Here is a 27928-nt window from a genome sequence, read left to right as displayed (position 1 = left end):
GCCAGTTAGAAACCAGAGAAACTCCGAGGAATCAGAGGCTGAGACATTGAGACAGACAGGCTTAGAGGGACAGTAAGAACAACAGTCAGCGGGAGGCAGGCAGAGGTGTGGGGAGACACAGGCTGAGAAACAGACAGTGCCTGAGACAGGGCGGAGAGGCCCCCACTGGGCAGACTGTGCACATCAGCACCTCCAAACAGGCTCACCCTCACGATCATCAGGGAACGCAAATTAAAGTGCCTCTGACGTGCCATTCATTTCACACCTACGAAATTAGCAAACATTAACAAAATTATAATGTCTTATGCTGTTGAAGCTGTGCTGAAACCAGCTTACACACACTGCCAGTGGCAGTGTAAATTAACACCACCTTTTTAGGGGAGAAATTGGGCAATACGCTTCCAGAGCTATGAAAATGTTCATACCTTTTAATGTGGTAATTCTGCTCCTGGGAATGTGTTGTAAGGAAGTCATTCAACAGAACCGTGAAAGATGTGTATCTAAAGACCATGAGGGCGGTGCTCTCCGCTATATCCCGTGAGCTCCAGTATGGCCGCCATGAATATTTTTTAAAATAGGGAATATTAAGACTATAGGCTGGGCACAGTGGCTTGAGCCTGTAATCCCAGCACTTTGGGAGGCCGAGGTGGGTGGATCACCTGAAGTCAGGGGTTCGAGATCAACCTGGCCAACATGGCAAAACCCCGTCACTACTAAAAATACAAAAATTAGCCAGATGCGGTGGCGGGCGCCCATAATCCCAGCTACTCAGGAGGCTGAGGCAGGAGAATTGCTTGAACCCGGGAGGTGGAGGTTGCAGTGAGCTGAGATTGCGTCACTGCACTCCAGCCTGGGTGACAGAGAAAGACTCTGTCTCAAAAAAAAAAAAAAAGACTATATAGTGGAACATTTAAGGGTTCTTAGAATATGTGAAAATGAGCAGAAAATAAAACCATCTGTACATTAAAATTAATAATTCCATAAAACAGCTGCCTGAAACCTCAGGGCAGCCCACCCTTGCTGGTGGAGGGTGAACGGTTCTTGATTCCCAGCTGGCCGTACAGACACTCCTGTCTTCCCACCGAGGGGCCTGCCCTGCCTCTCCCTGTCTAGAAGCCTAATCCGCAGACCTCAGACCAGTGGGGAGACAGGCTCAGCAAAGCCTGCCCACCTGGCCAGCTCATGGGGGTGGCCCTGGGGAGTCTGAATGGTGCTCACTGAGTCACATCCGCGGAGGTGTGTCTCTGATGTCACACCTACAGAGGCCAAACCAGAAAGGAAAAGAAAGAGATGGTGGGGTTGGGTCTTAGTTTAAGAAAGGGATACAGTGATTCTGCAAGTTCTGAAGTGTCTTGCTAGTTGCAAGCACAGCGGTCTGTTTAAGCCAGCTGACGTCTGGACTCCCAGCTGGTGCATCACCGGCTGAAGACAATTTAGAATAGATTGAAGGCAAAGGAAGAAGGGATCCTGGGGTCACCGCTCCTGGACTGCCTGACAGTAGGCACGATCTCATTCTAAACTTGATTGTCCAGTTCTGCATGTTCCCACCGCTATTACCCATCACAGAAGCTGGCACTGAACCGGAACTCAGTGAATTGTGGGTGGATGAAAAAGTGAGAATGTGACATATTCTAAGACCACAGAGTATAATGACCACGTAGTATGAATGAGCACGTGTCACCAGACAATTCCGTCTCTATCCAAAGCCTGTCTAGCTTTTCAAAGGTGCCCTTCATCATGTTCTGGGGATGCTATGCCCCTTGTGTCTGCCCTGCTAACTGCCAAGGGGATGCCCTTCCTTACAGAGGCCAAGAACATTCAGTGACGGTGCCCAGGTCCAGACAAGCCCAACCTTGTTCACTCGCTCCACGGATAGCTACAGAACACAAAGAGGCTTTGTGACAGGCCTGCCCTTGATGTGCTTTCAATCTCATGAGAGAGACACCGGGAAACAACAAAGAATCATTCACGGAGTGACCACATGGATGCTGTAAAAACAGGCAGCAGCAGTGGGGAGTGAGAACACCCAGGAAGTGGGCTCAGAGTCAAGGACTGGGCAAGTCTCCTTGCGCAGGTGGAAATGGAGCCGGAATTTGAGGACAAACAGGAGTTTATCTGACAGAAGGAGCAACCGAGGTCAGGGGCACGTGTGAGTTCGCTTCAGCCTTCCCCAGCTTCTCATCAGTGAACCACCGGCAAAAAATTCATCCCGACCATTCCTTCGTTCCTTCATTTGTTCCTTCCACCAACACTTACTGCATGCTGACTCTGTGCCAGACATTGTTCTAGGTTTGGGGACATAGGGGCAAACAAGTCAAAGTCCTTGCCCTCCCGTGGGGAACATAGATCATAAACAATTAAGCAATGAATAAATAATATCAAGTCCCATTTTAGTAGGCGCTATAGAGAAATAGAAAAGGTTGACCGGGCACAGTGTCTCACACCTGTAATCCCAGCACTTTGGGAAGCCGAGGTGGGCATCTGATCACGAGGTCAGAAGTTTGAGACCAGTCTGGCTAATATGGTGAAACCCTGTCTCTACTAAAAATACAAAAAATTAGCCGGATATGGTGGTGTGCACCTGTAATCCCAGCTACTCAGGAGGCTGAGGCAGGAGAATCACGTGAACCCGGGAGGCGGAGGTTGCAGCGAGTGAGATCACGCCATTGCACTCCAGCCCAAGCAACCGTGCGAGACTCCCTCTCAAAACAACAACAACAAAAATGAAACTAATTAATCCAGAACAAGATGCCCAGCCCGTGAGAGGCTGGTGCTCAGGACGGAGGCCTGGGCGAGAGAGACATCTGCAATCAGGCAGCGGTTGCCATGTGAGTGCTGGGGCAGTGTGCAAAGTGAGAAGCTAAGGCGGAGGAAAGAATTCTGGGGACCACTGACATTTGTCGGGTGTGGGGGAGGGGGAGAGAGAGTTCAGGTTTACGGAGAACAACAGAGGAAATACTTTTGAGGAGGAGGGAATTGTCCCCAGAGCCAAATGCTACAGAAAGGTCAGAGAAATTGGGGGTCGAGAAGAAACTATTGGATTGGGAACAGGAAACAGCACGAAGTTACATTGGGAAGGACAGATTTGGTGAGGTTGCAGTGCAAGGGCAGGGAAAAATGATCAGGATGGGGATGTGTGAGCAGCGAGTGTAGACAGCTCTTTGAAGAGCCTGGGAAATAAAACGAACTATGGCTTAGAGTGTGCAGGGGTGGGCAAGAGGCAGAGAAGAGGGAGTCCAGTTAGGGCAGAGGGGAGATGAGATATTTTTGTTGACCAAGGCAAGGGATCAGGAAGAGATGGAAAAGCTAAAGACTCCAAGGAGGAAGATGTGACCCAGGGACTTCCCACTGCTTCCTTCCCACCCCCTCAAACTCGGGCTACCTGGGACTCCCCAGGCTTCCTGTCCAACGCCAAGCTAAATGCCCTCTGTGGCACCTGCCCCCACAGTGGTTGCTCAGCGTTTGTCTGCTCTTGCTTAAGAAGACAGAGTCCTCACCGCCACAGGGCTGGCTCAACTGTGAGAACTGTCTTCCCGGGAGATCTGACACAGACATGGCACAGTGCACAGTGTGCTTGTCTGTAGAATAAAGTTTGTGTGTTTTTTTTTAGGTGAAGTCTCACTCTGTTGCCCAGGCTGGAGTGCAGTGATGCGATCTCAGCTCACTGCAACCTCCGTCCCCTGGGTTCAAGCGATTCTCTTGCCTCAGCCTCCCGAGCAGCTGGGATTACAGGTGGCTGCCACCGTACCCGGCTAAGTTTTGTATTTTTAGTAGACGCGGGGTTTCACCATCTTGGCCAGGCTGGTCTTGAACTCCTGACCTCGTGATTCACCCGCCTCGGCCTCCCAAAGTGCTGGGATTATAGGCGTGGGCCACTGCGCCCGGCCAGATTTTATAATACATTTTTTAAGGTCTTTTTTTTTTCTTTCTGAGCCCAAATCCTCCTAGCTTTTCACCGTTTGATTCTAATTCTGCTCTTGAGGCTGCCTCTGACAAAGACAGCCCTTCAGAGAGCAGAATGAAGTGGTGTCTGCGCATTCTTCCTGTCTTAGGCTTGAATATCCCCTGCTCTTCTGATGGCCTCCAGGGTTTCTCCTAACCACATCACACCCTCAGTATCCTTAGGAGTAGATCAGTAGGTAGAAGACTAGGCATTTATTCCTCTTGTACCAACAGTGGCTGGTGGTTAAGAGCATAAGCTCCGGAGCCAGCTGGCCTGGGTTTGGATCCTGGCTCTGCTTCTTCCTAGCCAGGAATGCTGGGTAAGTCACCTAACCTTCTCAATCCCCAGTGTGCTGACCTACCTCATCGAGGTGTGAGGAGTGCATGAGTTAGTACATGTAGAGTGCTACAAACAGTGCCTGGGGGAGACTGAGAGCTCAGCGTGTGTTCGCTGCTCTACGATATTAAAGTTCCAGGCCAGGTGCAGTGACTCACATCTGTAATCCCTTTGCACTTTGGTTGGCTGAGGCAGGCGAATCACCTGAGGTCAGGAGTTCGAGACAAGCCTGGCCAACATGGGGAAACCCTGTCTCTACTAAAAATACAAAAATTAGCCGGGCGTGGTGGCGCTCATCTGTAGTCCCAGCCACTCGAGGAGGATGAGGCAGGAGAATCGCTTGAATCCGGGAGGTGGAGGTTGCAGTGAGCTGAGATCGCACCATCGCACTCCAGCCTGGGCGACAGAACGAAGATGGTTTTACAGGATCTTGGTTTAAAAGTAACTAGACACCTGGAAGTATTCCCAGGAAGGTGAAAAATATCCAAAGACAGGGATCCAGCCCGTGGATGGAGACTGGAAAGTGGCTGCAGTTATATCACGCAGAGAGTGCTGCGATGCCTAGCAGGAGCAGGTACTTGTACCCTGTCTCTTTCAGAAGCTTCAGGCCTGGCTTCAGGCTTCTGTCCTGCTTGGCATTTGCCTGTGGTTTCCAACTCCTCCGAAGTCCAGCCTTTGCTGCTGTGCGGGGATTGTCTGCCCTCTACTGTCCATTGTCTGTCATGGCACACGCTTAACAGATGGCCAGGAACTCAAGAGGGGGCACTAATTGGGAGAGACCTTAGAGAGGCACTTTTCTCCAACTCTTTTGACCATGACTCGCAGAAATATATTTTACACTGTGATTCCAAACAAAAAAGTTTCACAAAATAATTTTTACCAGCCGGGCGCCGTGGCTCATGCCTGTAATCCCAACACTTTGGGGCCAGGGGCGGTGGCTTACGCCTGTAATCCCAGCACTTTGGGAGGCAGAGGCGGGCGGATCACCTGAGGTCAGGAGTTTGAGACCAGCCCGGCCAACACTGTGAAACGCTGTTTCTACTAAAAATACCAAAAAAAAAAAAAAAAAAAATTAGCTGGGTGTGATGACGCGTGCCTGTAATCCCAGGGACTCAAGAGGCTGAGGCAAGAGAATCTCTTGAACCCAGGAGGAGGAGGTTGCAGTGAGCCGAGATGGTGCCATTGCACTCCAGCCTGGGCGAAAAGCAAGACTCCATCTCAAAAAAATAAAATAAAATAAAAAGAAATGTATTGTCTTAGGCCTCTCCTGGCCAAATACTGTGCTGAATCTATCAGTCTTAGGACTTTTAGAGAGAAAGCTCCACACTATTATCTCCTTGGAGCCTGGATATCAGTGTATGGACACCTTGACAGAGCCATTTTGAGACCTTCCTAGACCATACACATTCTTATTTTTGGAGATCCTGATCCATATCATATGATGCATACCAAAATTTATGCACATTGGGACTTACTGTCTTAGTCCACTTTACATTGCTATAAAGGAACACGTGAGGCTGGGTTATTTGTAAAGAAAACAGATTTATTTTGTTCACAATTCTACAGGCTGTACAAGAAGCATGGCAACAGCCTCTGCTTCTGGCGAGGGCTTCAGGGGGCTTCTACTGATGATGGAAGGTGAAGGGGAGCAGGCATCACAGGGAGAGAGCAAAGGAGCAAGAGAGAGGGGAGGTGCCAGACTGTTTTTAGCAGCGATATCCCGCTGGAACCAGGAGTGAAAACTCAATTCATGAGGGATCCGCCCCCATGGTCCAAATACCTCCCACTAGGTTCAATCTCGAACACCAGGGATCAAATTTCAACAGGAGATTGAAGGAACAAATATCCAAACTATATCACTTATTAATTTCAATTTTGTTTTCTTTTTGTATTTTGAAGCCAATCAATTTTTCGAGCCTCAACGATTTTTGCAGGCCCTTGAAAAATTCACAGGCTTTAGGACTGTACCCTATTATGACTAATGGGTGAAGTAGCCTTGGTTAAAAAAAAAAAAATCTGATCAATGAATACACACTAAGGAGAAATTTAATTACTTAGCCCTTCTCTCCTGGTCTTTTTTTTTTTTTTTTGGCAGCTGTGGGGGGAGGGGATGGAGTCTCGCTCTGTCACCAGGCTGGAGTGCAGTGCTGTGATCTCGGCTCACTGCAACCTCTGCCTCCCGGGTTCAAGTGATTCTCCTGCCTCAGCCTCCCAAGTAGCTGGGACTACAGGCGTGTGCCACCACACCCAGCTAATTTTTGTATTTTCAATGGAGACAGGGTTTCACCATGTTGGCCAAGATGGTCTCGATCTCTTGACCTCGTGATCTGCCCGCCTCGGCCTCCCAAAGTGCTGGGATTACAGGCGTGAGCCACTACGCCTGGCCTCTCCTGGTCTTTTTAAAGGGAAACGTGGACAGGCCATTAACACTAAATACATGAGTTTCCACTGGTGAAATCTTTGCTAATCTGGTAGACTGATGGGGGCAGTACCACCGCAGGTGGGCCAAATGCCATGCGACTGGCAAGGTGTTCTCACTCCGAGCCTCAGTTTCCTCACAGTAAAACAATGGGATTAGATTAGCTTGATGATATTCAAAGATTTTGTTTTAGCATTGGGACCCTTTTGCAAATGAAATCTTATGAGGCAAAAAGCAGACCTGGGATGGATAGACTTCTGAGTTTAACAGCTATGCAAGATGTCTGTGAAGATATCCAGGAGAACCTCCCCTAGGCACCTGCAGAGATAGAGAGGTTTACTACAGGGAAGGACAGGTTTAGGGACCCCAGGAATTCCTGAGGCCTCGATTGGATCTCAGCTCTTAAGAACGCAGCAGTGTTTTCCAAACCTCACTGACAGTGACACACAGCCAAAAATAAAGTTTGCTTCAAGATATGGTACATATGTAGTGAAATACAAGTTTTCATAAAATATATACACTGTAAAATAAAAGATTGTCCCACACGCTGGCTGGGACAAGGATGTTTTGGGAATATAAGCCACAAAACTCTTCTTGGAAATCAATTGTATGTCTAATTAAATGCTTAAGCCATTTTCTGAGGAATTTTAACGAGATTATGACCTCTTCTTAGAAACCAGTTACCTATGCACTCAGCTAATGTCAACCCTGGAGGGAAGGAACCCAAGGGCCTTTAACTGTCTTTTAATAAATCTAATAATCCCTGACTAGAACTTCTTTTCTTTCTTTTCTTGTATCCAGTCTAACAATGATTATCTAGTCATTCTGTTTTCCTCTAAAGTGTCCTTACCCATAGGCACTTGTTGAATTGACTCAGCAAAAGCCTAATTTCTTGCCCCAATATTGTAATGAAAACTTTGACACTGGGTCATAACTAAATTGTCCAAACCTGGCCAGGCGCGGTGGCTCATGCCTGTAATCCTAGCACTTTGGGAGGCCGAGGAGGGTGGATCACCTGAGGTTGGGAGTTCAAGACCAGCCCGGCCAACATGGTGAAACCCTGTCTCTACTAAAAATATAAAAATTAGCCGGGCATTTTGGGCACTTGTAATCCCAGCTACTCAGGAGGCTGAGGAAGGAGAATCGCTTGAACCCGTGAAGCAGAGGTTGCAGCAAGCCACCGCACTCCAGCCTGGGTGATAGACCGAGACTCTGTCTCAAAAATAAATAAATAAATAATAAAATAAATCGTCCAAACCCACCTCCTTTCTTCCCCTTTCCTCTTTCCTTCCTTTCTTCCTATTAAACAGTGTGATGTATTCTGATATTGTTCTACTGATATGTTTTGTTCTACCCTATTTCATTTTTTAAAATGCTGACTGGGACCCCCTAAATTGATGTCACCAGTCTTTTTTTTTTTTTTTTTTTTTTTTTGAGACGGAGTCTTGCTCTGTCTCCCAGGCTGGAGTGTAGTGGCGCAATCTTGGCTCACTGCAAGCTCCGCTTCCCAGGTTCATGCCATTCTCCTGCCTCAGCCCCTCCGAGTAGCTGGGACTACAGGCGCCCGCCACCATGCCCGGCTAATTTTTTTGTATTTTTAGTAAAGACGGGGTTTCACCGTGGTCTCGATCTCCTGACCTCGTGATCCACCCGCCTCAGCCTCCCAAAGTGCTGGGATTACAAGCGTGAGCCACCGCGCCCGGCCAATTTCACCAGTCTTTAATGTTTTGACTGCAGTTTAAAAATCACTGGGATAGCAATCCTGGTGGACCACTTTATTAAGACAGAAACACATTGTTGCCATTATAAAATAAAATCAGAGATGGAAACCAGGAAGGATAAAGGCACATGGTGAAAGCTGAGCAACTGTCTTCTGAAATTAAAAAAAAAAAAATTAAAAGACGGGGGCAAGCCAAAAACTTTGAGAATATGTTTGCAATGCAAATAAGTGAGAATTTGTCTTCAGAATATTTAAAGGACTCAAGGAAGAAAAAGACGTGAAAGAAGCAAAACAAGCAAAGATATGAACAGAGAAGTCACAGAAAAGAAAACCCACAGGGGCAATAAGCATATGAAAGGATGCTCTACCCCACTGGTAGACAGGAAAGAACAGAACCTGGAATTACCAGAACTTTGGAAACTTGGAGGAAGGACCCTGGAGAGCTGAAACTCAGACTTTTGATAAGGGGTGCCAGTTGGCTGGTGCTGGTATTCTGAACAGGGATGTGATAAAACTGCTTCTTCAAACATTAGGAAGTTGCAAAGTGGATTCAGCTGCCACTAAGGGAAGGAACGGCTGCTACCAGGGTCAAGTAGTTACTGGTGTGAGTTCGACATGGAGCCAGGTGGCAAGGCAGGAATATGACTTGCAGAGACCTAGCTTTAGACATGAAGCTGAGTTTAGAAGGTAGAGGGTTGGAGCCAAGGGCGAAGCCTAACTCCCACAGTCAGTTCTATTGGTTAATCAGCATTTGTATTTAAACTTCCATACTAAAAAGAAAAAATGGGCCAGGCGTGGTGGCTCACACCTGTAATCCCAGCACTTTGTGGGGCTGAGGCAGGCAGATTACCTGAGGTCAGGAGTTCAAGACCAGTCTGGCCAACATGGTGAAACCCTGTCTCTACTAAAAATACAGAAATTAACCGGGCATGGTGGCACACGCCTGTAATCCCAGCTACTCGGGGGGCTGAAGCAGGACAATTGCTTGAGCCTGGGAGATGGAGGTTGCAGTGAGCCGAGGTCGTGCCACTGCACTCCAGCCTGGCTGATAGAGTGAAACTGTTCTCAAAAATAAAATAAAATAAAATAAAATAAAATGTTCTTTTCTATCTAACACAATGCAACTATTCTTCATAGAAATAAATATGCTATTAGTCTCTTCTTGAGAAAAGAGACACACAAAGTCCCAAAAGTCACTGCATCCATCTCTGGGAGAGAGTAATAATATTCATCTCTGAGCTATGATAATTACTCCATAAATGGAGTCACAGTCCTGTCTGAATATTCTGTTATCTAAAAACTAAATTGTAAAGTTAATCTTCCACAAAATGTATATAAAATAATGAGGAGGAGACCTCCAGCTGAAGTAAGGAACTGGATTTACCCTCTTGCCTGAAATAACTGAAGAAACAGACAAAAGTGGGCCCCACAGTTGCCCCAGCTTACTCCCTGGAGAAAGCTTTCCAGCTGCAGAGGAGGGAGGAGCAACCCTGGCAGAGTCCTATCATCCTCCTGAGTTAAGGAGACAGAGAGAGCTGGCAGTACTGGGAGGCCAATACAGCCAGAGTTCACAGGGCGGCATGCTGAAATTGAGGGTGTTGTACAGAAAGAGAACTCTACAGAAACAAAGGTCCCCATCGAGTGTTCAGCTGAATACAGAAGAGAAGGGGATAAGGTGTTACCTTGAAGATAGGATGTATCAATGACAGGCACCTCACGATGGCCACAGCAATGACCTCAGCCATCAAGTGTCCCCTCAGAAGATGAGACTGCAGCTCATGGAGCTGGAAGTCAGAGCTGCGCACTCAGCATTTGGCCAGAAGCCAGGCCACTGGAGAATCCGTGGGCAAGAAAACTGGAGGTGGCGGGAATCCTGTGCTGGGCAGTTGGAGCTGCAGCAGGGACAAGGTGTGGGGAGAGAAGGCATGAGTGCTGGGCACTCAGAGATTCCCGCCCTCCCTTGCATGTTAACCTCGCCCTTCGTCCTCCAAACGTGTTCCGCTTTCCCCGTCTCACTGCTGCCGCTCCCTACAGCTCCCATCTCCTCCCCTCCCTTCCTACCCGCTCGGTGCATTAGCGCCCTGCCAGCTGCTTCGCCTCCAGCATTCTGCAGAAACTGCTCTTCTGGTGTCTCCTCCAGCCTCCACTTCCCCTTTCAGTCCCCACAGTGTGGACAAGATTCAAACCGCCTGCTTCCTTCATCCCACACTGTTTTTCGAAATCTAATCTTTTAGCCCCACTTCTACACAAATGACTAAATCTCTTGTTCTCAGCTGCCTGCTGGACAATTTAAATGTCTTCCCGTTCCCTCAGCATTGGCCAGACAAAAGTCTACCTGGGCACCCTGTTCTCTTTATTGGTGCTATTTCTGCAGGCACCTGGCCTGGCTCCCCTTTCCCCTCTCCTTGATCTCCCCCTGCACTCGCATCCACCTGTCCTCTCCATCCCGAAGGTCACTACCCACATCCGAGCTCCCCTCCTCCTGGGGTCAGTGCTGGCATGTTGCCCCAGTCCCTGTTTCTAGCATCTCCCCCCTCCAACCCACCCTAAACACCACTGCCCACACCGCGTGCCCACAGCACGTTTCATCACAGCCTTCCCCAGCTTCCCACCTCATACTCCTTAGCCTGGCTTAGTCTGGCCTCTGGTCCAACTGTCCCCTAGGAATCTCTTGACTCCTCTACCTCAGCCTCTGCCCAGTCTGTCCTGCCCCTGAGGACCGGTCCTTCCTCTCCCTGCTGCTTGTCTGAGACCTGGCCCTCCTCCAAGGCTCATGACACCCCACCTCCCCAATCCCTCCTGGCCTGTCTCTGTCCTCAGGGACTTCCTCAGTCGTGGAGCTTCTGCAGACTGGCCCCGTGTGTCTCTCCAGCTACATTGCAAGGCCTTCAAATCAGAGACTTGGTCATTTCCTCCTTTCACGTCTCCCCAGTGCCTTTGAAGATGGTGCTCAGTGCATTTCGATAAGGGGCTGAGCTGAGAAGGCTGGAGACTGGGAGCAGAAATCCTGAGTCCTCTCACCTGGATGACCATGGGCAAGAGTTTCCCATCAAGCTGCAGTTTCAGCATGACCAGAGGGGCAGCCAGATGCTGCTGGCTACAGAGAATGACGTTGGCCTTGATCCCATCCAGCAGAGAGAAGTCAGCTTCAAACAATGTGCCTCCCTGGGTGGGGGAAGAGGTCAAGGGCTGCTATCAACATAAAGCATCTTCTTTCTACTCTGATTCCTCCAAGGGGGAAGAGAGAGAGAGGAGCTAACTTGTCTCCACCACCTACCTTGTACCAGGTAATGGATCATGTGCTTATTGCCTCATATCATTGTGTTTTTTTTGAGCCAGGGTATTGCTCCATTGCCCAGGCTGGAGTGCCGTGGCAGGATCACCACAGCTCACTGCAGCCTTGACTTCCTTGGGCCCAGGTGATCCTCCCATCTCAGCCTCCCAAATAGCTGGGACTACAGGTGCATGCCATTACATCAAAAATTACAGGTGATAATTTTTGTATTTTTGTAGAGACAGGGTTTCACCATGCTGCCTAGGCTGGCCTCCAATTCCTGGGCTCAGGCAATCCTCCTGCCTCGACCTCCCAAAGTGCTGGAATTACAGGTGCAAGTCACTGTGCCCAGCCTTATAATTTTTATACATAGTTGAAAGAGCCTCAGTTGCACAGAAGAGGAAACAGATAACCAGAGAGGTTGGATATTTTGCCTGAGGTCACACAGCTTACAAATAGCAGAACCAGGATTCACATCCAAGCCTATCTACCCTGTAATCCCATGAATTTCCTCTCTGTTCTTCCATGTCGCCTCCTGATGAACAGCCACAGCACTCTGACCCTGATTCTCTTACTCTGCACACTTCCTGAATCCCTAGCACCAAGGGCCAGTCACATTTCTTCATTTGATCCTGTTTCTATCCACCATTCCACCTTGCACACCCTCCCTCCACAATTACTCTCGTGTGGGAAGGAGGCCGAGCAGCTGAGCTTCTCCAGGGTCCCTCAGGACCTCTCCTGCAGAATCCCTCCTTGCTGGCTGGCAGCAAGCCAGCCCCCCAGTGGCTCCCGCAGCAGCAGCATTGACACTAGCCCACCCCACCTCACTGTTGAGCTTCCTCAGGGCTCTGATGTCCATACCTCCAGCTCCTTCTCCAGCTGGGCCTGCAGTTCCTCCATGCCTGGAGGGAACACGAGGTGAGCAGGAAGGTGAACAGAGCGCCTCAGCACCATGGGGTTGGCGCCATTAAGAAACTGGTACCCAAATAAGGCATCTTCCTTCCAGGAGTCCCGCACGCGCTCTGGGGAAGGCAGTTGTTGAGCAAGTTGTGGGATCTGAGCTCTTGATCCTTCCAACCCCACCAACCATGCCCCCTTGACTCCAGCCCACCAGAGGGACCCAAGTCTCTGGTCTCCCCACACTGCTTCTTTCAATTCCCCTGGGTTGGGTGGGATCTGAGGGTTAAGTGTCCTGGGAGACATATTGGGGTGGGGGGACTGACCAGCCAGCTTGCTTTGGCCACACCAGAAAATCCCACTGAAGTCATTCAGATCGTTCCAGCAAGTTGGAACATTATTTTATTTTTGAGATGGAGTCTCGCTCTGTCACCAGGCTGGAGTGCAGTGGCGCAATCTTGGCTTACTGCAACCTCCACCTCCTGGGTTCAAACAATTCTCCTGCCTTAGCCTCCCGAGTAGCTGGGACTACAGGCGTGTGCCACCATGCCCAGCTAATTTTTGTATTTTTAGTAGAGACGGGGTTTCACCATGTTGGCCAGGATGATCTTGATCTCTTGACCTCGTGATCTGCCTGCCTCAGTCTCCCAAAGTGCTGGGATTATAGGCGTGAGCCAGCAGGTCCAGCGTCAGAACATTTAGTTTTTGATAGCGAGGGCAGCCAGCCTTCAGCACAGGATGGGGAAAAGGGTTTGAGCATCATTCTGAGACTCCAACATGACGACCACAGGCACCGATCTTGGGCCGGTCCAGTGCAGTGCAGCCCATAAGTCCCTTGGCTTCCACTAGACCAGGACACCTCCCTCACCCAGCCTCCCCTTGCTCTCACCCCAGCAAAACCTTAAAGTCAATACTTCTGTCTTCCAGAAATTGCTCATCCACAGGGAGGTCACATGGTTTTGCCCCAGCCACATTCAGAATTAAGCCATCCTTCCAGTTTCCCCACCTGTGGGGCAGGAAGGAAATTAGGCGTGGGTGCTGGAAGCATCAGCAGCTCACGTGGGGTCAGGGGAGGAGAGCTCACTGGTACAGCTTCCTTCTCTTTTCCAGCTACTCTTCCTGGTGTTTCTGGAACAGGCCTCGAGGGTCGTCGCCCACAGTGCAGCCTAGAAGGACAGAGGAGGGCTTAGCCAATGACTTTTGGTGAGCGCCTCTTCTCGCCCCTGCCAGGAGAGCCTCTTCACCCCCTCCTTCTGTGTGGCCCCTGCCTCTTCAGCATCATGCCCTTCCCCCAGGCTCCAGCCACTTTGTGCCAGCTGCAGCCACCGCCCCTTCCACATCCCCAAAGACCCCTCGCTCCAGGTTCCAGCACCCCCATCCTGCTCCCTCTTCTCCACACGCGCATCCCCCCAGCTTCTTTCGCACCCCAGAGGCCTCCTGACACCCCCTGCCCCGCGCTCACCGGTGCCTTCGGGCAGGCTCAGGACGCCGTCGCCCTCCACCCAGCGGCAACAAGGCTCCGGGGCCCTGCACGGAGATCCAGCTGCAGAGCCTGAAGGAAGTACTGTTTGCGCAGTTTCACAAACAGCAGTGGCCCCAGATACTCCGGTACTTCCACCTTGAATTCTGTCTCCTGCGGGCGACAGAAGAGGCTCAGCCCCGGTGGGGCCTGGAGGGAGGGGCACCCGGCTGAGCCCTGCTCCCTCCAGCGCCCATGCCCTTCCTCGGAGCCTCTGAGAGGAGGAGACGTATCGGGGTGAGGGGACTGAGCCAGAGAGAGAGGGACCGCGCTAAGCAGGTGGCCCCAGGGCTCCGTTCTGAGGGGACGGGGACGGCAGGTGGGAAGGTGCGCTCTTGCCTTCACTTTCTCTTCCCTGTGGTCATTGACTGTGCCAAGTGCTGGGCTGGGCGCTGCCGCGCCCTGGACAAGCGCGCTGTGGAGCCGGGACGCACTGGTGGCAATTCCCGCTGTGCGACCCCCCCACCCCACCCCGCCCGAGGCTGAGGACCTGCAGGGGCCCCACCAGCCTGGGGACAACCTTCCCGGAGACCTGGAGGCGGAGAGGGCTCAGCCAGGGAGAGTGACAGAAAGGGAAGGCAGGGGAAAGGCGCGCTGGGCAGAGAGAGCAGCGGGGAAGGGAGGGCGAGCAGCGTTTTGGAGCTGGAACTCAGAGCCCAGGTGCGCGGGGGGTCAGCAGGTCCGGAGGCTCTCGAAGGTGGCGCCCAGGGCTTTGGGTTTGGTCCCAAGAACAAGCGGGAGCCGTTCGAATGTGTTAAGCAGGGGGAGTGAATTAGGGAGACATCATTCCGGCTTCAGAAGGGCTTGGAAGGTCCGCAGCAGAGGTGGTGAGGCCGCTGGAGGTTTGAAATGGCTTTTAAAATAGAGAAAGCGGGAGGACAGACGACCGCTCTGGCGACCGCAGTTTCCAGACACCAGAGCTGTGTGGAATGAGGGGCGCTCAGAAGCATCCCCTTAATTCCAAGGAGATCGAGTAGCGGGAACATTTATCGAGCGTTTACTGTGTGTCACCAACTGCCCACCATAGGGAGCAAAAAAAGGAGGAGGGAGCGCGTTTCCACCTTCCGTGCCCCGTCCCCTCACCATGGAGTCGCGGGGCCGCCTGCTCCGTGCGCATTTTCCCTCTTTCTGGCTCCTTTCGCCCCGCTTTCTCGGAAGCTCGGAGCAAGGGCGTGGGGTGCGGGGAGCAGGGCTCTGCAGGTTCAAGGGGACGCGGGCGGTCGGGGGCGGGACGGATATTGGGCAGGGACGCGGGAGATGCTCAGGGTCTAGAACTGACTGCGCCGGATTCTTGTTTAGAGGGAGGCGAAGCGAGGGAGGAGACGCGGGTGACACCGGGGGAGGCAGGAGGAGAGGGCTGGGAGGTGGGGAGAGGGGAGGACCTCATCCGAGCATGTTCCTTTGACGTTCCCTGAGACAGACATCCGGATTTGGGGATCTGGGAGAGAGCTAGAGCAGTGATGGGAATTTGGGCTTTCGCGGAAGAAAAAAAGGAACAGGACCGGGTACAACATCAGGTAGATATGACATGAGATATGACGGGAGGTGGGTCGGGAAATTGAGAGCGTTCTCCTGTCTTGACTCCCCATCCGTTCCCTCTCACCACCCACCCCACCCCAGGTGATAAAGCCTGAAAGGTCGGAGATCCAACAGAGCTAGCGGTTGAAATGTTTGTTAAAATACAGAAAGCGAGAGGACCGACGGCGGCTCCGGTGACTGCTGAGTTTCCAGACAAGGGAGCTCTGTGCAATGAGGAGCACAGGTGCATGCCCTCAATTCCAAGAAGATCAGGTAGCCGGAAAATTTATTAAGCGCTTACTGTGTGCCACCTGCGTGTTTTCTGTCCAAATCAGAAAAGGACTTGGACAGAAAACACGCAGGAAGAAGGAATCAACCCCTGGTACAGCAGGCAGGCGAGGTAGGAGTAAGAGTTATGCACGTGTATGCAAGCCTGGATGGCTGGGAGGCCAACCTCCATCTAAAGGCAAGCGCGGACACACACACACACACACACACGCCTCACAAGTTGGATTGCAAGAGAAGGTGAAGTGGGCGAGGAGACCTAGTCAGCCGTGGCATTTGAGGAAGGTACATTTAGGCCACTGAATTAATTCCACCAACTTTGCACACTTGTCTTCCTTGTGCCAGGCTCTGGGACTCATTCCTTTTGAGGGCAAAAGTCTGCCTCCCTGGGCTCCTGCCCCTCAGGCGCTCCCACAGCCCGGCACCGCCCCCTCGCCATTCCGCAGCCAGCGCGGGGTAAGCGGGCCTGGCCGGGGCGGGCCGGGGATGAGCGGAGCCACCGTCTCCATATTCCTCGGTGCCCCGGGGCCGGAAGAGGGAGCCGTGGTTTCCGGAACTTCTCCTGCCCCTCCGGGCTTTTCCTTGGTTGGCAGGTGGCGATTCCGTGTCTTTGCCTGTTATGGCCGCTGCCGTCGCCATGGAGACAGGTGAGTAGCGCTCCGAGCCTGGAGTCTTCGCAGATAGAACTCTCCTTGGCCCAGACAGCTTCTCCCGCTTCCCCGGGGCCTCCTTCCAGGCCTCACTCTCGGCAGGCTTAGTATTTGGACAGGGAGGAGAGAAGGCTCTTGTAGCGTCTAGAAAGGCTAAGGTACTCTGCAGTTTTCCTAATTTGGTTTGTTCGCCCATCTTTGCTATTCAAACACGACCCCACCAGCTTCCCAGCGTGGGCGAGACTAAGGGAGAGGACTTGTGTCTTAAAGCGTGTCCTGGATTGGTTTTCTGCTTCTCACCTGAGCTTGCATACGTTTGAAATATCGTTGCCAGACTTGTGTATCATTCTGCTACTTGTGATTCTTACATATGCATATGTTCCATCATCTTTTAGGCTCTCTGGAGTCTCTTGTTCAGCTTGCATCCTAAGTTTTTCTTAACGGATTCAGCACGTAGCTTTTGCGAAACTTAATCACTGTTAACAATTGTTACAATGGATTATTAAAATAGGGGAAGCCACAATTATTACAGCCTACTTCAGTGATCACTGTTAAAATTTCTACATAGTGGCCCACAAGTGGGAGGTATTGTGTCCCGTTTGTGTTGCTGTTTTCTTTGATGATTTCTCTTTACCTTTAAAGGTAACCCTCTTCCATGACTGTTCCTTAGGTCTCACTACAATCCTGCTATGCAGAAGTGGCGTTCCGTCCCAATGGACCATGCTCTAGCTTTCCAAGCTGCTAGAACTGTCAGTGTTTCTCAGCCTCGGCACTATTGACATTTTGGGACCAGTGATTCTTCATTGTTGGCAGAGGGGAGGGTGTTGACCTGTGCACTGTAGGATGTCAGGTGGCATCCCTGGCCTCTACCCACTAGGTGCCAGTAGCACCTAATGTGCTAGCCCCCCTCCCCCACAACTTTTCCACCAAACTAAAGTGTCTCTAGAGGTTGCCATATATCCTCTGGGGGACAAAATCACACAGTTGAGAAGCACTGTCCCACATTCTACGCACAGAAGCCAAAAGGATATTTTTAAAATGTAAATGGTATCATGTCATTCCCGTGTTGGAAACCCTTCAATGTTTTCCTATTGACCTTAGAATAAATCTCAAATTCCTTACTTTGGCTTAGAAAACTTTCTGTGGACTGGACCCTGCTTGCTTTTAACTCCTCTCTTCCGTTCTGCTTCCATGTCTATATAATTGACTCTCTTTCACTCCAGCCATACTGGCCTTCTTTCTGTTCCTTGAACATTCAAAGCTTGTTCCCATCCAACCTTTGTATTTGCTGTTCTTCTGCCTAGAATGCACCTGTTCCAGATCACTGTTCATTCACATGTATCTCAGATTAAATGTTAACTAATCAGCAAGGCCTTCCCTGACCATTTTATCAAAAGAAGCCCCTTACTTCCATTCTCTACCACATTACCCGTGTATTTCCTTCATAGTGCTAATCACAATAGAAAATTGTCTTGTTTCATCATTGCTTGTCTGCCTTTTCACCAGAGTGTAAGCTCCACTAGAGCTGGGACTTAGCTTTTTTTTTTTTACTGCTATAGCCCAAGTTCCCTGAATACAGACAGTTCCCAACTTAAGATGGTTTGACTTATGATTTTTCGACTTTACAATGGTACAAAAGTGACATTCAGTAGAAATAGTACTTTAAGTACTCATACAACCGTTGTTTTTCACTTTTAGTACAGTATGCAATAAATTACATGAGATATTCAACATTTTATTATAAAACAGGCTTTCTGTTAGATGATTTTGCTCAACTTTAGGCGTTCTGAGCATGTTTAAGGTAGGCTAGGCTAAGCCATGATGTTTAGTAGGTTGGGGTATTAAGTGCATTTTTAAATTACCATATTTTCAACTTACAATAGTTTTAATGGGAGGTAACCCCATCGTAAGTGGAGGAACATCTAGTGCCTGGCACAGAGCAGGTTCTCAATAAATATGACTCTTCTCCATCTTCTTCAAACCTCAGGCCAGGTTTCAATGACCTCCTCTCACTTTCTCTTCTAAGATTATTTTTGCTTGCTGGTGGGTTTACTGTCATTTTTAACTACATCTAACCTACCTTAAAAAAGTGTATGGATGGGGGTGCCAGGTACAAAGACTTAGCATAAAGAAAATAACCATTTAGTTTTTGAAACATAAAGGCCAATTAATAATTTATGAGTCTGTTCCTTGCCCCTCAAGTTTTTAGCAGGCATGGAATCATTCCACAGGTCATGCTTTCAGTTTGGTCTCTGTTCCTAAGGGGTGAAGGTCTTCTGAGGACTGTGGATCCCAAACTCACCTGGCTCAGAGGCCCAAACAGCCTCTTTGTCCATCAGCCCGATTTAGACAGCATCCTGGGCCTGAAAACCTTTTGTGCTGGCTTCAAGTGAAAATAGTTCACTGGGTCAAAAGTAGGCTGGTCCAAGACGCAGGACGGTCAATAAACGTTGGCTGTGTTCACAAACTGCGGCTTGGCTGTTTCTTACATTGATTTATGGTTTGTTTCCATGAAACCGAAAATGATTGGTCCACCTGGCAGCTGGCTGGCTGGCTGGCAACTGGAGGCCTTTCTGTCCTGGCTGAGGGCCCTGGCCCCTTGGTGGCCTTTGGGAAGCAGCATCTCATCGGGCCGTTTTTTCGTTCTGGCGGGCGGCCGGCTTGGCCCGCGGGGCCGGGCTCTCAGAGCAGTGTAGAGACGTCTCCACCCTCAGGGACGAGGCCCTGACTTGGCGGGAGGTCGTCTCCGTGCGCCACGAGGAGGATTCCACGTGCCGGGAGGACGCCTCGAGGATGCGAGGGAGCCGCTTCCCCGAGGGGGAGAGGGAGGACCCCTCGCTGCGGCGCTGGGAGGTCTCCACCCGTCGGGACGACGTCTCCACGCGGTGGGACGACGTCTCCACGCGGACCGTGGACGCCTCTGTGTAGCGGGTGGTCCCCACCCGGGGCGAAGACTGCTTGGCCCCTGGGGCTGAGGCCATTCTGCCGGCGTGAGGGGGCCAGGGAGGCCTCGGGGCACCCCACAGCCCAACGGTCACCGCAGGCAGAAGAGAGAAAAACTACGGTACTGCCATAGCCGGGAGCGCCACAACACGATGACGTGGAAGCACCAAGGTCCTTCGAAGGCTAAAACGCTGGGCTCCTGCCCCTCAGGCGCTCTCACGGCCCAGGCCCCGTCCCCTCGCTGTTTTGGAGCCAGCGCGGGTGGGGCCATCCCAGGGCTGGTCGGGGATGGGCGGAGCCTCCCCGCCCCATATCCCACAGTGCCCCGGGACCGGAAGAGGGAGCCGTGGTTTCCGGAACTTCCACCGCCACTCTGGGCTTTTGCTCGGTCAGGCTGGTGGAGTTTTGGTATCTTCGTTTGTTATGGCCGCTGCCGTCGCTATGGAGACAGGTGAGTAGCTCTCTGATCTTGGAGTCTTCGCAGATGGAACTCTCCTCGGCCCAGACCGCTTCCCCGTGGCCTCCTTCCAGGCCTTACTGTTGGCAGGGTTAATATTTGGACAGGGAGGAGAGAAGGCTCTTGTAGCGTCTAGAAAGACTAAGGTACTCTTTGGAGTTTTCCTAATTTGGTTTGTTCGCATATCTTTGCTATCCAGACACCACCCCACCAGCTCCCCGGCGTGGGTGAGACTAAGGGAGAGGACTTGTGTGTTAAACCGTGTCCTCCTTGATTGGTTTTCTGCTTCTCACATGAGCTTGCCTAAGTTTGAAATATCGTCGCCAGACTTGTGTATCACACTGCTACTGGTGCTTCTTATATGCATACGCTCCATGATCTTTTAGGCTTTCCGCAGTCTCTTGCATCCTAAGTTTTTCTTTACTGATTCAGCCCGTAGCGTTTGCGAAACTTAATCACTGTTAACAATTGTTACAACGCATTATTAAAATAGGGGAAGCCACAGTTATTACAGCCTACCGTAGTGATCACTGTTAAAATTCCTACATAGTGGCCCACGAGTGGTAGGAACTCTCCGTTTGTGTTGCTGTTTTCTTTGATGATTTCTCTTTAACTTTAGAGAAACTTCTAACTTACTCCTTTTAATCAGGGCTCCGCTTTTCTTAGATTTCGAAGGAAGATTTATCTCCTCCCACTCCTAGTTTAGGAAGACCATCTCAACATTAGTCAGGTTTCTTTATTGCTCTTTCCTTACTGCAAATCAGTATTATATACAGTGACCTTTATTTTCCATGATTTTTGCTGTCTTGTCTCCTAGATGATGCTGGAAATCGACTTCGGTTTCAGTTGGAGTTGGAATTTGTGCAATGTTTAGCCAACCCAAATTACCTTAATTGTAAGTTGTTAAGCACCTCATTAAATTGAGTAGCTATTAATGATTTCTGACAGAAGAGTTGCAGTTCAAAATAGTATTTACTTTTACACATTCTTAATTGAATGACATTACACTTATGCTGGTATATAGATATAATTGCGCACTGGGACTTGTGTTTTGAATCCAATATGTGTTGGTGGTGGGGGTGTTATGTAAATAGATCGTTTATATTAGGAGTAACAAATCATAGTTTAAGGATTGGTTTGACCTACAGATTTTTTTTTTTAATGCTTTTCAGTTCTTGCCCAAAGAGGTTACTTCAAAGACAAAGCTTTTGTTAATTATCTTAAATATTTGCTTTACTGGAAAGACCCAGAATATGCCAAGTATCTAAAGTAAGTTTTAATTTTTATAATCCTAAGCATGTGTATACTTTATTATATAATAGATTTCTTAGTTTCACATTGGCAAAAATGTATTTGGAATCTCTCCACTTCTTTTCGTTATCACCATCTTAATACAAGACACGCTCATCTCTAACTTGTAACACTGCAGTAATCTACTCCCTGGTTATCTCTGCTTCTACTTTTACCTTCCTGCCCCCATCTCCACCCCAAACCAAACCAAGCAAAACAGCTTTCTACACAGAAACCAACTCAATCATTTAAAAATATAAATCAGAACACTTTACTTTCTTGCTTAGAACCTTTTGATGGCTTTCCATTCCATGCAGAATAAAATCCAGTCTTTTTTCTTGGGCTAAAGCCCTATGTGATCTGGCCCTGCCTTTTCTGACCTTGTCTTTTACCACCCTCCCCATCTCACCAGGTTTCTTATCCCTAAGAACTCACAATCTGTAAATGTAGTGGCATAAGCCATGGGCTGAAATTAAAAGAGGGTATCTGTAAGGAAGGTGTTTCTGGGGTTATTTGGAGGAGGTGATCTTACCTGAGTCTTAGAGTTGCTGTCTTTTGTTTAAGGCCTCTTATGTGCCAGGAACAGTGCTAAATGCTTCATATGCATTAACTTATATATATATATATATATTTATATTTACCATTCAGGTCGTTCAGCAGACACTTTCACGTTAAGGCTTACTAAGTTGCAAGAAGCATATTATAACCACAAAGCAATTCCCTTTTAATGGTTAAAAAAAAAAAAGAAAAACCCACCTTGAACTCACACCACTGCTTTGTCTTAAGCAGATAGAAAGCAATAGTGAACCTTTAAAAAAAAAAAAAAAAGTTTGAGAGGAAAATGTTTCAAACTTGTCTCGAAGTCACTTTTCTGTGTCCAGTAACAATTGACTCCCGAAGCACATACGTCTTATGTTGCTTGCAGGACCCTTTGCACCTTTTCTGGCTTTTTATCCATTTAATAATCCAAAGAAAAGACTTTTAAGAAAAGTAGACTTCAGCGAATGTTGTATGTATGTAGATTTACAGACTCAGTGTTGGAAGCCTTAGCCACCACCAAGTTTAATCTTACCCACAACATTGCTGAGAGATGGTCATCTACACTCTGCAGATTTCCATTGAGCCTGTGTTACTCTGTCAGGGACAGCTGATTCAATTGTTAGCCTGATGTTAGAAAGTTCTTCCTTATATTGTGATGTAATGTACCTCCTTGTAGCTCCAGTCTGTTTGTCCCTGGATTAAGCTAGAACCATTCTATACCCTCTTGAGGACAATAGCCTTCAAGAGAGACTGCAAATTAGCCCCTTTTGGGCATTTTATTCAGTCTACAGATTTGTTTTTTTAATTCTTGCCAACATTTAAAGATCAGAAAGTTTTATATAACAAATGCAGATTTCCAGCTACTCTTTCAAATCTGGAAGATCTAGTAACCATAGATCTTAATTCTCCCAAGTCAACAACTGGGCTGAAGCTGAGAGCAGCTGTAACTACTAGCTGCTTTCCACCTGGTGGAAGAGACACTTTCTACCACTTGGCCTGCTTCATTGATAGCCAGTAGGTGCCACTATAACATCTCTCTTCCATCTATTTTTCTCAACTACCCTCAGCCTTTGTGCCATGGTGTCCAGAGTTCTCATGAGTTGAGGTTCCCTCCTTTGGATATTTGGCAGTTGTACTTTATGCAGTTCAGCCAGGAATTAAACACAGGCCTTCAGATGTGGTCAGAGTACAGTGGGCCAGAGGTCCTTTCTTTTCTTCATGTGGACATACACCTGTATTAATTCAACTTAAGTTTATATTACTTTTGGGGGTGGGGGTGGGGAGAGGATCACATTGTTGACTTGCTGGAAGCATTGTGTCAACTAAAATCCTTCAGTTCTTATTTTCCTCAATGCTGTTGGGTTCTCCCTATCTTGTTTCTTTTTAAAAACACCAAATGCAGAACTTCCCTTTTATACTGCTTCTATGTCATCTTGTTGACTTGTAGCCTATCAGAGTGTGATTCTTTATTGTCATCTAATGTATTCTGATATAATCACTGCATGTCTAAATTCTAGTTATTGACTAAATGCTACTTGAGACCATTCTCTTGGTTGTCATATTATTTTACAGTTGAAGAAACTGAACCTTAGAGAGGTTAAGTACCTTGTTAAAGGCCACCCGGCTGAAACTTACATCCTGGTCATTTTAACTGCTAATGCTGTCATGAAAGGGAGTTAGCCAGGGCAGGTGTGAATAGAGCATTCTAGCATAAGCAGCCAACAATTAGAGCAACTGTGTGTTTTTAGCGTGTGGATAGCAAACCTTTGCTGTCTTGGAAGTTACTATCTTAGAAGCATGGTATTAAGCCCTCTATTCAGTGTGGTGTTCACATCAGTAGCATTGGTTTCATTTGGTAGCTTTTTAGAAATGCAGAGCTCAGGCCCCACTCCAGGCCTAAGGATTCAATCTGCATTTTAAGGAGTGACCCATATTCACATTAAAGTTTTAGAAGCATTGTTCTAGTATCCTATTTTCCACACTTTAGTCATTTGCATATCACTTGTGCAACTTTGGCTTTATCTGCATACTTCCTGAAGGGGGCCTGCCCCTCCACACCTGTAGGTATTTCTTGTCAGGTGGAGATGAAAGACTGAGAAAAGAAATAAGACACAGAGACAAAGTACAGAGAAAGAACAGTGGGCCCAGGGGACCGGCACACTCAGCATGCGAGGACCTGCACCGGTGCCGGTCTCGCTTGAGTTCCCTCAGTATTTATTGATCATTATTTTTACTATCTTGGCGAGGTGAGTGTAGCAGGGCAACAGGTGGCGAGAAAGTCAGCAGGGAAATGTGAGCAAAGGAATCTGTATCATGAATAAATTTAAGGAAAGGTACTGTGCCTGGATGTGCACGTAGGCTAGATTTATGTTTCACTTTACACAAACATCTAACTGTAGCAGAGAGCAACAGAGCAGTATTGCTGCCAGCATATCTCGCCTCCAGCCACAGGGCAGTTTTCTCCTATCTCAGAATAGAACGAATGGAATGGTTGGCTTTACACTGAGCATTCCATTCCCAGGGACCAGCAGGAGACAGAAACCTTCATCTTATGTCAACTGCAAAGAGGCCTCCCTCTTTCACTACTCCTACTCAGCACAGACCCTTTATGGGTGTCAGGCTGGGGGATGTAAGGTCTTTTCCTTTCCCAAGAGGCCATATCTCAGGCTGTCTCAGTTGGGGGAAACCTGGACAATACCCAGGCTTTTTTGGGCAGGGGTCCCTGTGGCCTTCCGCAGTGCGTTGTGTTTCTGGTTAATCGAGAATGGGGAATGGCGATGACTTTTACCAAGCATACTGCCTGCAAACATATTGTTAACAAGGCACATCCTGCACAGCCCTAAATCCACTAAACCTTGATTCAATATAGCATGTTTCTGGGAGCACAAAGTTGGGGCTAAAGTTACAGATTAACAGCATCTCAAAGCAGAACAATTTTTCTTAGTACAGATCAAAATGGAGTTTCTTATGTCTTCCTTTTCTACGTAGACACAGTAACAATCTGATCTCTCTCTCTTTTCCCCACACTTCCTATATTTTAATGTATTTTAATTGTCTCAGTTAGCTTTTATGTCTTTTCAACTTGAAATAATTGCACTTACAAAATAGCTGGAAAAATAGTAAAAATAATTCCTGTATTTTCTTCACCCACATATTCCAAATATGTAAAACTACAATCAGCAAAAATCAGCACATTAATATTATTACCTAATCTACAGACCTCATTCACATTTTGCCTGCTGTCCTGCTGGTGTGCTGTATGTAGTGCAGGATCCAGTCTCGGCCCGTATGTTGCATTTTGCTGTCGTGTCTTCTTAGTCTCCTTTCATCTCAGTGGACTTTTCTTTTCCATGACTATGACAGAAATGATTTTGTATCCTTCATATATCTGCAGTCACATGAAGTCTATTTGTCCCACTACTGGTGACATTAATTTTGGTAACTTGGTTGAGGGTGGTACCTTCTAGGTTTCTCCATATTAAGTTACTATTTTTCCTTGTGTATTTAGTAAGTATCTTACGGGGAAAGCCTTTGAGACTATGCAAATATCATATTACATATACTTTTGCCCATTTTAGCATCTTTTGAAGATACTTGCTTGAAACATTTTTTACTGTGATGATTTTCTAATTCTATCATTCTGCATTTATTAGTTTGGAATTCGATTGTAAGGAAGTACATTCCCTTGTTTTCTATTTATTATTTTATTAAAGAAATTTGCATCCATTTAGTGTGGACTTTTGGATTCTTATTTTTAATAGAATTATGAATTAGAATTATGTATTTTCTTGCGCTAAGTATTCCAGATTTGGCCATTGGGAGTCCCTTCAAGTTGGCTCCTGAATACTTTTGATCCTCCCAAGAATTTTTAGCACTTTCTCTTCTGGCACTACATAATGTTCCAGGCTCATCTTGTACTTTCCCTGTCTTACCCCTGAATCATCCTTTTCTCCAAGGAAACCTGCTCCTTGGAAACCACAATCTGGACATTGTGTGTTCATTGGTACCACAGTGTCATTGCTTCTAGGCCCTCTCAGTACACAAAGCTCAAGAACTATTTATATGTATGTATGTGTATACATGCACACACGTATACATCTGTGTATTCTATCTATATTAAAAGCCGTAAGTACATACTGATGTTTTCAATACCAGCTCAGTAACACAGGGTTCATTCTAGCCTTTTTCCTTTCCGTTTCTATAACTCCTTTTCTGATAGCCAGAAATCTGGCTGTCTTTATCCACAGTATATCTACTTGTCCAATCCTACAGTGTATCTAATTTCAGAATTGGTATATCCCTGTGGACAAGAGTACAATGTATGTGCATAGTCCTCTTTCACACTCACTTTTAAATGAAAGTTGTCTTTTTATCCCTATTGATGGAAAAATGAATAACAAACACATAATTACTAAAATATGTTTATGTTCTTCACGTTGGAAACCGCTAGAAGGGAATAGCATGGTTTGTCCCTAAATTTTCACTCTGCTGACCAGTTACTGTGTTGTGTGGTCCTGAGCAAGTTAATTTAATCTTTCTGAACTTAAACCTTCTCATTTTCAAAAATATTCAACACTGACCTTTGATGACTAATCGGGAAAAAACCCTATGCTACCAGAGTGTACTAAGTTACTATTATAGAAATGGTAGGCTACAAGATTGTTTTTAAGAGAATAACTGAACTAGACCTTGGCATTATTTACTTAAATTATGTTGTTCATTCACTTACAAACTTAAACCCAGGTACCCTCAGTGTTTACACATGTTAGAGCTGCTCCAATATGAACACTTCCGAAAGGAGCTGGTGAATGCTCAGTGTGCGAAATTTATTGATGAACAGCAGATTCTACACTGGCAGCACTATTCCCGGAAGCGGATGCGCCTTCAGCAAGCCTTGGCAGAGCAGCAACAGCAAAATAACACGTCGGGAAAATGAAAAACTGGATGCAGACGAGGCTCTTAATACATGTATATAATGTATTTCTTTTGTACAGTGAAGACAAAACAAATGAAAACTCTTCCTATCTACCTTTATTATGGTAGCCCTTAGAACCTTTAGTGTGCTTTTTAATCCAACTTTTTATTGTTAATAGACTATTTCTGTTAAACCTGAATTGTTCTTTGATTTCCCTGTGGATTTGTAAGGTGTTTTTCTTTTTTACACATTTAGCATAATCACCTGATTAAGAATGGAAAAGTTAGGTGCTTTAGACCAAATAAGGCACTGGGGCATGGGGTAGGGGTGGGCCACCAAGGATACTGAATTCTAAGGCTAGCTCTTCCTGATACATAGTAGGGCAAGACCATCTCCTAGAACCTTACTGTCTCTCAGATCAACTACTCTACCCCACTTACCTATGTATTGAGAGTAGCGGAGCAGTGACCTCTTTAAATCACAGGACAGGAACTGCATAAAGGTTCTTAAATTCTGCAGGACAGGAAATACCTGTATTACCTGCTTTGCAAGGTGGCTTTAAGAATCACTGAATCACTGTGGCCTCACTTGACCTAGTCATGGCAGGACAACTAGTGGTTAACTACTAACTGGACTCTTGACTTTGGAACAAACATGAGGACCCTCAAATACTTGTGTTCATTTGGGAAAGCTACCATTGATTTGGGAGGTACCACAAACCAGGTGCTATGTTAAGTGCTTCCTTGAATTCTCATTTTATTCTCAGAACCTTGTTTATAGGAGAGAAAACTGAGGTTTGGAGGGGGTGAGTAACTTGCCTGTGGTTACACAGCTAGTAAGTGGTAGAATCAGTGTGACTGACTCCCAGCTTGGAGTTCTTCCCACCACTGGGTTATATAGTCTCTCCAGCCGCTCTCCGCCACCTGCCTCATCCCAAGTCAAGCACACTGAGATAGCTGTAAAACAAACTACCTCTAGTGCTCAGGAGTCTGTTTTTTAATAAACAAAACAAAACTGCCTGAACTAAGCAGAGGCTGGATTAGAGGTAATGTGCTTTCCTTCAGTGGTGAGGTTAGGTTCAACATTCCAAAATTGAAGGGGTTTCAGGAATATCATCAGTTGCTTTGCAGATGGAGAGAATTTAAAATAAAAGATACTGATCCTTTGAGAGATTGGAAGGTGTGCTCTGCACCTTTAGGAGTTTTTAGGTATTTCCGTCACC

At 47.7% G+C, this 27928-nt stretch overlaps 2 protein-coding genes across 9 annotated transcripts; one reads left to right on the top strand and one right to left on the bottom strand.

The window, feature by feature from the left end:
- Positions 1-5851: 5851 nt before the first annotated feature.
- On the bottom strand, positions 5852-22348 carry CUNH17orf100 (chromosome unknown C17orf100 homolog). 8 transcript variants are annotated; one of them, XM_058431493.1, is made up of 7 exons: positions 18864-19542; positions 14052-14222; positions 13596-13755; positions 12554-12714; positions 11440-11583; positions 10101-10310; positions 5852-7016 (listed from the first exon to the last, which is right to left on the bottom strand). In XM_058431493.1, exon 1 carries the CDS (start codon positions 19540-19542, stop codon positions 19186-19188), a length of 357 nt encoding a protein of 118 aa, XP_058287476.1. In that variant the 3' UTR covers positions 5852-7016; positions 10101-10310; positions 11440-11583; positions 12554-12714; positions 13596-13755; positions 14052-14222; positions 18864-19185. The 8 variants fall into 8 exon arrangements, 7 of the variants coding, with proteins under 7 accessions (XP_058287476.1, XP_058287473.1, XP_058287477.1 ...); XM_058431492.1 differs by lacking the exon at positions 5852-7016 and adding an exon at positions 8250-8571; XR_009211096.1 differs by lacking the exons at positions 5852-7016; positions 18864-19542 and adding an exon at positions 22324-22348 and having other exon boundaries at positions 8240-10310.
- Positions 19780-26905, top strand: MED31 (mediator complex subunit 31). The gene is made up of 4 exons (XM_032140157.2): positions 19780-19955; positions 20779-20856; positions 21134-21230; positions 26535-26905. The coding sequence occupies exons 1-4, from the start codon at positions 19793-19795 to the stop codon at positions 26725-26727; spliced, it is 531 nt and encodes a 176-aa protein (XP_031996048.1). The 5' UTR covers positions 19780-19792; the 3' UTR covers positions 26728-26905.
- The last annotated feature ends 1023 nt before the right edge of the window (positions 26906-27928 follow it).

Source organism: Hylobates moloch, unplaced genomic scaffold, assembly GCF_009828535.3.
Source record: "Hylobates moloch isolate HMO894 unplaced genomic scaffold, HMol_V3 SCAFFOLD_19, whole genome shotgun sequence".
Classification (NCBI taxonomy): Eukaryota; Metazoa; Chordata; class Mammalia; order Primates; family Hylobatidae; genus Hylobates; species Hylobates moloch.
Note: the sequence above shows the minus strand (reverse complement) of the source record. Positions and strands in the feature narration are given on the sequence as shown.

Bases quoted from the DNA above. Each gene is read 5' to 3' on its own strand.
- CUNH17orf100 (XM_032140156.2), bottom strand. From the start codon at position 16,757: ATGGGCGAACAAACCAAATTAGGAAAACTGCAGAGTACCTTAGCCTTT.
- MED31 (XM_032140157.2), top strand. From the start codon at position 19,793: ATGGGCGGAGCCTCCCCGCCCCATATCCCACAGTGCCCCGGGACCGGA. The intron at 19,956-20,778 runs GTGAGTAGCTCT...CTTGTCTCCTAG, and splicing joins TGCCGTCGCTATGGAGACAG to ATGATGCTGGAAATCGACTT. The intron at 21,231-26,534 runs GTAAGTTTTAAT...ACTTAAACCCAG, and splicing joins GAATATGCCAAGTATCTAAA to GTACCCTCAGTGTTTACACA.